Source organism: Amphiprion ocellaris, chromosome 2 (genome assembly GCF_022539595.1).
Source record: "Amphiprion ocellaris isolate individual 3 ecotype Okinawa chromosome 2, ASM2253959v1, whole genome shotgun sequence".
NCBI lineage: Eukaryota > Metazoa > Chordata > Actinopteri > Pomacentridae > Amphiprion > Amphiprion ocellaris.
Window position 1 is genome coordinate 19,356,668 of NC_072767.1, and position 11,100 is coordinate 19,367,767.

Genomic DNA, 11,100 nt, shown 5'->3' on the forward strand with positions numbered 1-11,100 from the left:
GTAGGCTGTAATGGGACATTTAAACAAGCAACAACATTTTGATTAAATAAAAAGTAATAAAACTGTTGCATTTAAAAAAAAAACATACAGTATTATAGTCAGTTAATCGCTCATCTTTCAATTGAATGTGTGTAAAACTTTTACCGCCACAATATTTTCCTGTGCAGTTTTTTCATGTAGGAACACTTGCTCTCACGCGTTTTCCACCCGGCGGACTGTATCGGTAGAACACCGACGTCACTACCTTCCCACGTGAAGCGCTCTGCACATGTGAGCAGCTGTACGTTCAGCCGCAGCAGTTCACTTCACGTTTTAAAGCCTCCGCATCCCGTATTTTTCATCTTATGGTTATCGATAGCAGCAGCATGGAGCCCGCAGAGGAGGAGGCGCAGCTCGGCCAGGAGTCAGAGGACGAATACAGCGAATTATCAGACAGTGAGGTAAGTTTACATCGAAAACGATAGCATATGCTAACAGCAGCTAACCAGACCCCGTTGGACCAAAAGCGTTTAAACATCGTCATACCTCTTATTTAAAAAGACTCGAACATGGTGGCTTGTAAATCTTATTGTTGGTTGTAAAGTGTTTTCTGACTGCAAACGAGACGGATAAGACTCTCAAGTGAAGGAGAGGAGGAGATAATGGAAGATGTAGTTCATTTTTAATACGACTGTCTAACTTTGCTTTAGCATCTTGTGTGTTTACAGTCCACATTTGGCAGTGTGTGTTCAGAATAAATTAAAGTGACTACACCTAACCACATTTCTGTTACTCAGCTTCAAGAAGCCTTCGCAAAAGGGTTGTTGAAACCTGGCATGAACGTACTGGTGGACAAATCCAAGAAGTTCGTCAACAATGTGGTGAGTAACTCAAAGTAGTGTTAGAGGACAGAGCTGACATTAAGTGGCTCGTTTTCTTCCAAAAAGCAAAATGATCATTTGATTTAAGTTAATTTTATTTCGACAAACATAATACAGCACAAAGTGCAGAACTGTAGCGTTAAACTGGAAACTCCCAACATGTAAAATCATACTATATAAAGAGGAATTATTATTTAGGTCAGTAGTGCAGCTTCAGAAGAAATGCAAGTTTCTATTACAGCCTGTAATAAGGTGATCATATTAATTCTGTATATAAAACAAAGTGCAACATGAATAGTGAATATTGTACAAGCACAGAGCAGCTAAAGCAACTCCTTTTCTCCTTACTTTGGTAGTATTTTACAATTTTGTAATTGTATAGATATAATTTTTTACTTCTGTGTATGCTTTGTTTCTCTGACGACGTTGCAATTTTCAAATCTGAATTTGAACGGTGCGGAGCAGCAGCTTGGAGTTGATTGTTGTTTAGCGTGTGGTCTTAATGAGCCATTTTTCAGTCTGTTTCAATCTTGTGCCTTTGCTTGATCACAAGAACAGAAAAGTATGTAAATAAATACTATTTTACTGAGAATTTGGGTGTATTAAAATACAATTTCATGTAACCACAGAGAAAATCTAATGCAAATCAGTTGCCTTTATGCCAATTAGATCTGCTGTGTTTTCTCTTTAAGTAGCTGTGTGGTGCTGTCCTCTTAAGCTGTGCACAATGTTAAAAAAAAACACTTTTTGTTCTGTGATAATTTGAAGTAAACCCATACTCTTAAATTCTAAGGTTTTTGGAAGAATTACATTTAACTAAGTCGGACTTTACTGCTGCCAGCCCCATTATCTAAACTGTAGCGCTGAAACACAACTTTCATCATGGCACATCATTATGCAATGATAATGTTGAAACACAATTTTAGAATGAAGATAAGTTAAACTCAGCATACGGTATGTTGATAAAAAATATCCATGGCAACATGCTTTTAGCGTCAGTGATGCCCATTATGCCAACTAACCATCTATAAAAAGATCAGTGCGTAGGATTGAAAGAGATCTGTTTGCAGAAGTGAAATATATTGTTCACTATTATGTTTTGATTAGTGTATAGGAACTCAAACATGCTGTGTTTTTGTTACATTAGAATGAGCCCTTTATTTCTAAAAACTGAGTGATTCCTCTTCCGCTGTGTCCAAATGTTGTGTTACCGTCTTTTTACAATTGCTGAGAATAGACTAGCCAAACAGTTTTAGAGAAGAGCTTTCATGTGTTAGTGGCCACTGTAGGTTCTCCTACATGGTTAAGGTTAAGTCTTCTTAACCATTCTCTAGTTCTGGAGAATTTACAACATCCCACCGTGTGTTCTTACTATTGATGGAATGCAAGTCAAAGCACCTCCAAAGTTCAGCGACTACTTCCATTATGACAGTTCTAAAGATGAATTATAAAAGTACGGATAGCAAAGAATCAAAGTCTCTCCTCACAAGCATTTCATTTGAGCACCATTTGTTTTTGGGTTTTTTGTTTTGGTCCACACATTTGCTATGCAGTGTGTACAATCCACGAGGTCACAGATTTCAGGCTCCATGAGAACTTGGTCCAGTGATAAAATTTACACCACACAGACCCTTGTGGACATGGAAACGTGCAAATCATAACTTGTACTTTAGAAGAGAAGGAGGAGGCAACGGGTATTCAGTTGGCTGCAGTCTGCACCTTCACCACTAGATGCCACTAAATCTCACACACTACAATTTTAAAATGTATGACCAGCCTTGGTGTACCTCTATTAGCAGATAGTTATGGTATACAGAAAACCGTAACCCTGAAAGCCATGAGTGATATAATATAAATAATTGTGCTATTGTTAGATTGTTACTATGCTAATAATAGAAATACCTAATACAGATTATTTAAAAAACAATTGTACCCTATGTTAACATGCAGGATGGGATGAAACAGTGTCTTGCTGACTTGCGTAAAAATCTTCCCTGGGTGGAGAGACTAGACCTGACCAATCTGCCAACTGAAGACATTCTCAGCAAAGTTGAAGGGAAAGTTCCAGCTCTGGCCAATGGAGAAGTCAATGCAGACGACGACTTCCAGAGGGAGATGTTCTTGTAAGTGACCATTGCTTGATGTTTTCAGTGCTGTGTTTATGTAAATGTGTTCTGTTCTGCAGACTGGGATCATCCAGTCTTTCTAAGAAAATTCAATAGCCCAGTTGTCATGAATATGTAGATGCTTGAAGTTACATTTTTTAGGGTTTCTTCTCTACTTTGTCTCAAGATTTAAGCACCGTCCACAAATAGAACAATTTACTCATCGATTTATAGCTGACAGTTGGTCAGGAGTGAATGTTCCAAACTCTTGTTGCATTTGTAACTCTGAGGTATATTTTTCACCTTTCTACAGTGACAGTTCACCCACATTTTATTTCAATTTATTTACATTGTAATATGCACTACCAGTCAAAAGTTTGGACACACTCATTCAATGCTTTTTATTTATTTGTATTATTTTCTACATTGTAGTTTAAAACTGAAGATTAACACTTTTTTGTTTACAACATAATTCCATATGTATTCTTTTATAGTTTTGATGTCTTCAGTATTAATCTACAGTGTAGAAAATAATTAAATAAAAAATGTTGAATGAGTAGCGTGTCCAAACTTTTGACTGGTAGTGTAGTTTATAGATCAAAGCCGTTTTTTAACTTAAAAATAATCAGATATGGTGTATGAGTTTTGTCTGTAGTTGTTCAGGTCTGTTGGAAATTACAAAAATGAGCTGCTGTGTTGGAACCAAAACCAGGAACATCATTTCCTTTTGGTAAATGTTTGGTGAACTCAGTGATGACATATTCTTTGCTTGCTAATTGCGATGATTTTATCTCGTTGCTCATCTATTTCGCATTGCCAGCAGTTGTTTTGCCTGTCATCGTTACATATCGCTGAATTTCCTTGACATTCCATGGTATCTTGTTGCCACATCTCTGCTAGTGTCTCCCTGTGTGTGCACCCCTTAGAGACTGATGATAATTAAGTTTGTTCACACATTTGTTTGGTCAAATATCCATTTTGCATTTAAGTGAGTGCAGAGTGAGAATGCTGTTTGTTTGAGCTGTGAAGGGCCGGTTTTCCTCCAGAAGACAATGTGTATGACACCGACACTTCCATATTACTAGATTTAGTGACATTTTCCCATGTGCTAGAAAACATCCTCACACTGCTACAGAGATCAGATCTTAGGTTCTTTTTGTTCGTGTTTAACTTCAGCTACCGTCAAGCTCAAGCTACAGTCCTGGAGGCCCTGCCCCTCCTCAACAAGCACGGCATAGCCACCAAGAGGCCCGATGATTACTTTGCAGAAATGGCCAAGTCAGATCAGCAGATGCAGAAGGTGAGCTGGTTCTTCATTACGAGTAACAATGTGTTGTGATAAATGTAGTTAAAGAAAAAGAAGTTAATTGCCTACAATTCATTTCAAAACTCAGTTGTATCATTTCATTCAACAAGAGCAAAGCCAAAGCTAGAGCTGCTTCTTACTTTTTGTGTCATGTTTGTGATACCGCATCTAGCAGATACATTCTAATACCACTGTGAATAAAGTTTTCCATCATGAGGCACTAAGAGTCTTTGCTCTTTTACCTAACTGCTTTATACTGTTTAATAATTTTTAATTAATATAATAATTAATTACACATTCTGGTTCAGGAGCTCTGTGCAGTTGCTCTGTCTATCAGGCTTTATTTCAAATGTCATCACAAACAAAAATCCTTTTTTCTTTCTCGGTTTAGATCAGGAAAAAGCTGATCTCAAAGCAGATGAGTCTGGAGAAGTCAGAGAAGGCCAAGAAACTGCGAGAGCAAAGGAAGTTTGGCAAAAAGGTTGGTCCCTGTTTTTTTTTTTTTTTTTTTAAAGATTTCTGTTACTTTTGTAGCATAGGCTAAAATAAGCCAAATGAACCCATTTAACATATAAGAAAGTAACATGAATGTTGAATTATATCTCAGGTCCAAGTAGAAGTGATCCAGAAGAGACAGAAGGAGAAGAAGGCCATGATGTCCGCTGTAAAGAAATACCAGAAAGGTGGGTTTTCATGTGTGCAGTTTTGAATATTGTTTATAATTTTCTCACCACACAAAAGTGAATACATTTTTGTCATTTTTTTTTCTGGTCTAGTAAAATGTGACAGAGTAATTTCTTGTATTGTGGTCTTTGTGTGTGTTTTTCAAAATCCAAGCTAAGTTTTAACATTCCTGATCATCCTCACTTGTAGGAATGACGGACAAACTGGACTTCTTAGACGGAGACCAGAAGACGGGCAAAGATTCTTCTGATGGCTCAAAGAAAGCAATGAATAAGAAGGGGTGAGTCATGAACTTTTCAACTCTGTACACTGCAATTATAAATTTTGAGCATGTTATTTATTTTTCCCCTTGACATTTGTGGCTTTGGTACGAAAAACTCAAATTTTACTATTTTTTGACAGGCCCAACGCTAAGAGAAAATACAAGGACAAGAAGTTTGGCTTTGGAGGCAAAAAGAGTGGAAAGAAGTGGAACACCAAGGAGAGCTTCAACGATGTTTCCGGTTTTCGTGCCAAAGTGGCTCATGCCAAGGGAGGGAAGAAAGGCAAAGGGGGAAAACAGAACGTGAGTCACACACGTATAAAAGGAATTGAGTGATTTATTACATGTAGAAAGCTTGTTAAATGGAAGTATATAATTAGTAAGAAAACACCTAATTTCTTTTACTTGGGCTTTCAGAAACGTCCGGGCAAGTCTGTGCGCAAGAAGATGAAGAGTCGCTCGTAAAAAGTTGACATGCTGGTTAACAGACTGGACTTAGACGCTGCTTCTAGGCGGGATTTGCCAGACATGTAGGGGGCTACGGGCTCTTCTAAACTTTTTGTACAGTATGCCTTCGATAAAATGTGTCAGGATTGATGTGGAGGACAACATAAACCAGCTTCATGCCACACAGAGAGACGTCCTGTCTAACTGCTGAGGAGGCTGTTTGAAGGACCAGACAAATACAGGAAAGACAAGAACAGACTGCATAGGACTACCCAAGATGCAAAGTTATTTTACTACATGCAGTTTCCCTAAAGCTCAGAGAAGCTGATGAAATAATTACCATTGATGAGTTTTTATTGTCTATGGCCACTCTCGTCCCTCTAAGGTGGATTTAGAGCCACACACTGTTTCTACACCTCAGTCTCTACACCAACCCCCCTGCTGTCATCTGACACTGTGTGTTCTTCTAAGTTTGGTGTATTCTGTTTTGTTTTTTCTAACTCAGCTCCTTGACTCATTGATTCTCTCCCATGTGGCATGGCATTTTATAATATTGAGCGGCTGTCAGTTTTGCCCTTTCCTATTCATTAATATGATTAGTATGTGTTGGGTGAATGTGCTTTGTATAGACCTGTGCAAATGTTTCCCCTGCCAAGTGTTTTTCTTAGTTTGCTAAGATGGTAATACAGAAAGGGCAGACTGTGCTAACACCTGTATGTTTGTATGATAAACAGATTCATTTGAACTCGCTTGTCGCTGCTTTTCATGCTTTAATTTGATGCTTTCTGGGCAAATTCTTGGTGTTTGGTGACATCCATGCTGAATCGGTAGAAATTGAGTCTCGTGTCATGGCGGTTCGGTGGGATCTAAGAGAGAAGAAATGGGACGATTAGTATTTAGGAGTTGGTATTTCACTATAAACAGACAAGCATACTGTGTAGCAATAATTATTAGGTTAGCAAGGTTTGTTCAACCTAAAGCCAGAGTTATTAATGTCATTCATTTTTAACCTTTTCTAGATCAACACGGTAACTGATGCTGCACTGCTAATCTGCCCTGGCTGAGGTTCTACTTAGTTTGGGATTTAATGCAGCCATAAGAAGAGCCACACTTTAACCAGTTCTCCTGATCATATTCTGCCTGAGTGTTACTGATTCTTATCTGATGAAATACATCATACTTGCAAACCTGTTGAACTGTACATTAGGAATCCCCCTGAACACAGCCATGCAGTTACACCGATACAAACTGTACATGTCACGTTGCCACGAGGGCCTACATGTATTCAGTTGGTAATGCAGATTAAGTATTAACGTGCCTGTGTTTGATCCCAATTTACTTCCAAGTCTATTCAACTATGCTAATGTTGCAGCTTATTGAACACAGATTAGAAAATTGGTTAGTCTCTTGGTATTCATTACAGAGAATATTCAATAACATTAATTTTGCTTTCATTTGGCTAAAAACTAAAATGATTTTCATGTGTTTAATGACAGCACAGCGTCAGACCTAAATGCACTTTCTCAGTACGACGTTTAAATCACTGAAGCTTAAAATTGAGGAGCTCTAATGTGCATCTGTCACGTTCGAAATAAGCAGGTGCATTTAGAGTATATTGAATGGTAAAACAGATATATTAGCTTATATAATTAATTTCTTTGTAGAAATTCTTCTCTCCCATCTCTTGCAGAAGCAGTGCTTTTTACTACAGACAAACTTGTTAACCACCATCATGATACCTATCGTCTTAGATTTTGAGGTTAGGTTTTGTGAAGCTAGCTAACACAAAGAAAGTCTGGCTATGTAACAGCTGCTTTGTAGTACAGCCCTCTGGAGATATTGGTGATTGGAAAGGACAGTTACAACAAGAAGAAGAAACATCTGATGCGTTGAGTATGATTGTTAAATGGGAATATTAACTTTTTTACTCCCTTTTGACAGAAAATTGAATGTCTTTGGGTTGTAGAATTTAAGGATGTTATCTTAAATTTGGAAAACAGATTTTTCATCTTTTTTTGACTTTTGTAGACCAAGCAAATTGATCAGTAATTGACATTAATTGGCACTGAAAACAGTCATCAGTTCCTTAGACTTAACTATGTTACTGTAAATAAAATAGTTAAAAGTACAATGCTGCTTACATATAATAATGTAGTGAAATTTTAAAGTGGACACAGGATGTCACCCAGTCTAACTGAACACAATCTTTGAATTTTTTGGTTGGGTCTACTTTTTTACTAAAATCGGACAGTGGCTAAGATTGTAGGAATTTTCCTAAAGTCACTTTAGGGGTGATACTATTTGCTTTTTTGAATTAGAGTTTATTCTGTCACCATGCTTGTCACACTCAACTTGACTGTATGACTCATTTACGACAGCTTTATTACAGACATTAAATGTCCCACTTGTTTCAACTTTGGTCCTTAAACTAACAAACTTAATAACCAGCCACAACTGCTTTTTACTGTGATGTATTCTTGTTACCAAATGTGTGTTTATATGCTCAAAACTGTCCACACAGTTTAAATCCACTGCCAAACAAAACCTTTAAAGTGTTGGAGTTTATTTCAAAACACAAATATTCAGAAACTTTCCTGTGAAGTGAGACTGAGAGAAAATGAACAAATCAAAGCTAATTCTGTGTAGCTCTTGCTCTGGATTTTTTAAAAGAGCACATACTCCCTACTATTTCTACACATTAAGTTAAGGTACGGTTAGGCTCATACTACCTAAAACTGAGGTGATTTTTCTACAGTTCAGGAACAGAAACGTGTATGCATGTTAACTAGTTAAAATGGAGGCTCTCTGTTTATAATGCATCCTGTAGTTTGGTTTCTAGTTACTGAACTGGTTACTGAATATACTGACACTGGAGAGTTTTCCTCACCAGTGGAGTCGACAGCCATCCTATCTCCTGACTCTCGGTGAGGGGCTTTGAATATTTCTTGGTGGGCTCCTCCCTGGCCTTGTGGAAAGCCTTGAGGAAGTCCACTGGGGGAAAAAAAGAGACAATCAGTAACATGGAGGCACCAAACATTCATTCTGTCCATTTGTGTCATCCTGTTAGGCATCACAGGCGACAGCAGTAGTGAGATTAGTATCTTCAACTGCTTTTTTCCCCTCCAGAAAAGATAAAATAAACCAATGGAAATTTTTTTTTCCTCTTACTTACAGTTCTCTTCAATAACTTCGGTTGGTTTCCTAGACATGGGTTTGTCTGGCAGGATGTGCACTAAAGACAGCAGACACAAACATTGTGAGTGAAAGAAGAGGATATGATACAATGTAGTTTATTTTAACAACAGATACACTGCTAAAAAAGACTGCAGAAAGTACTCAGTTCAACTTTCCAGTAAGATAAAGCAACACACTCCCATCTGTCTTTATACTCTGATCAACCGCAGCATTACCTGACAGATCAAGTGAGTAACATTGATCATTTTGTTGTAATGACACGTATCAACTGCCTTACAGCCAGTGAACAGTTCTGTTGACAAAACTAATCACCCAACATGTTCTATTAGTTCAACAGATACCACTGAAAGGAATGCTTATCATCTCTTAATGGCATTGTCAATTGCTGAAATCTGGTCCTTTAGCTGGTTCCATTGCTCAAGACTCAGGGAGATACCTTTTGTCCCCAGCTTCATCTCCCCATCTTGGCTCATCCAGTATTCTCTGATGTCAATCAGGACATTACCCTTGAAGTCTCTGACACTGACATATCTCATCTGTGTTGTGCTAGGAGCAAGAAAAATAGGCAGAACTGTAGGTTTGGGGATGTTCCAGATTTGCAGTGGTTAATATCTACCAAAAGTGGTCCTAGGAAGGACAGCCAGTGAGCTGGAGACATGGTCAAGGGCAGGAAATGCTCAATGATGAGCACGAAGAGCACAGGCCAGCTAGTGTGACTCAGTCTTGGCAGACCTGCTGTAGCACAATTTGCTGAAAAACCTTAATGCTGGTCATGAGAGAATGGTAACACAGCTTGCTGTATATGAGGCTGTGTGGCTTCAGACCAGTCAGAGCATTTATGGTGACCTCTGTCCACTGCAGAGAGCACCTGCAATGGGCATGTGAGCATCAGAACTGGACCATGGAGCAACAGAAGAAGGTGGCCTGACACCCTGGTGTGAGTGCATTGTTGATCTGGGGCTGAGATAGCAGCTGGATGCCCTCTGGGCGGAAGGTAAGCCAGCAGAGGCGGTGTAATGCTCTGGGGAATATTCTGCAGGGAAACCTTAGGTCTTGGCCTTCATGTAGATGTATCTTTGAGACATTCCACATACATCCCTTCTGGTATTCCCTGAAGGCAGTTGCTTCTTTCAGCCAGATAATGCATTCAGTCAAACTGCAAGAACTGCAAATTCCCAAGATCGGCATCCGACTAAGCATCTGTGGGAGGTGTTGGAAAAACAAGTCAGATCCATAGAGGCCCACCTCACATCCTCCAGGATCAGCTGCTAGATGTTCCAGACACCACAGGGCATGTTCAGAGGTCTAGTGAAGACCATGCCTCTGTAATCAGAGCTGTTTTGGCAGCACAAAGGGAATCTAAACACGATGAAGCAGATGGTTTTAATGTTGGGGCTGATTGTTGTATTTCCACTCTTCAGTTTATGTTGTGCCTTTAAGGGACAGCTCAGTATTTGTGGAATATGTGAATCATCCACAGTAACTGAATGTGTTTCTAAAAGGACACACTGATGTTTTAAATGTAGCCTCAACAAAAAAACAAACTGAACTCAATTAAGTTTCTGCCAGATGTGCAGTGATAGTAACTGAAACACAGCAGTGATATTGTTGATGAATTCCTGTCTGTGGTACTGCTTTTCATGTGAGCACATCGTCTGTTTTAGTTGTCCTTGTCCTTTATCTGTACAGAATGAAAACAAAACTAGCTTACTTACATTTTCTGTAGGGATTGATGCTGAACTCGGTGTGGAGTTTCTGCAGTCTCTGTTCTTTCTTTATGGTCTCAACGTGAATTTGATTTTGATGGACCAAATCCAGTTTCTCTTTTCCTGCCATGTTGAGAAAAAAAAAAAAACTCTAAAAGCTCCCGCTGATCCTGAGGTCAAACAGCAGCTGCTCCAGGGGCGTAAAGGACGTTGAATATGAAGCGTATACATGTTACCTAGCAACAGTAAACACCGCGCGAGCTGCAGGAACGTGACTCCAACAGCAGATGGAGCCACGCGCTCAGGTCTGAGCTCAACCGTCCCTGCAGTCTGAATCTCAGCTGTCAACACAGCAAGTAAAATAAATAACAATATTCCAAATGACCATTTCAATTTTAAGTTTCAATTCAATTTTATTTATATAGCACCAATTACAGTCAAATTGTCTTGAGACGCTTTACAGAACCCATATGCCTGACCAACGTTCTAATATTTAATCAAACAGACTAGTAACGGATTCTAATGGATCAGGCTT

The 11,100-nt window shown here is 38.8% G+C and overlaps 2 protein-coding genes across 2 annotated transcripts; one reads left to right on the plus strand and one right to left on the minus strand.

The window, feature by feature from the left end:
* The first annotated feature begins 244 nt into the window (after positions 1-244).
* On the plus strand, positions 245-6,409 carry ebna1bp2 (EBNA1 binding protein 2). Its single transcript, XM_023286028.3, has 9 exons — positions 245-440; positions 777-860; positions 2,811-2,983; positions 4,142-4,265; positions 4,663-4,752; positions 4,879-4,954; positions 5,145-5,235; positions 5,358-5,520; positions 5,635-6,409. The coding sequence occupies exons 1-9, from the start codon at positions 345-347 to the stop codon at positions 5,680-5,682; spliced, it is 945 nt and encodes a 314-aa protein (XP_023141796.2). The 5' UTR covers positions 245-344; the 3' UTR covers positions 5,683-6,409.
* cfap144 (cilia and flagella associated protein 144) lies at positions 4,798-10,801 on the minus strand. Its single transcript, XM_023286030.3, has 4 exons — positions 10,575-10,801; positions 8,837-8,896; positions 8,552-8,655; positions 4,798-6,530 (listed from the first exon to the last, which is right to left on the minus strand). Exons 1-4 carry the CDS (start codon positions 10,693-10,695, stop codon positions 6,435-6,437), a joined length of 381 nt encoding a protein of 126 aa, XP_023141798.1. The 5' UTR covers positions 10,696-10,801; the 3' UTR covers positions 4,798-6,434.
* Positions 10,802-11,100: the final 299 nt, after the last annotated feature.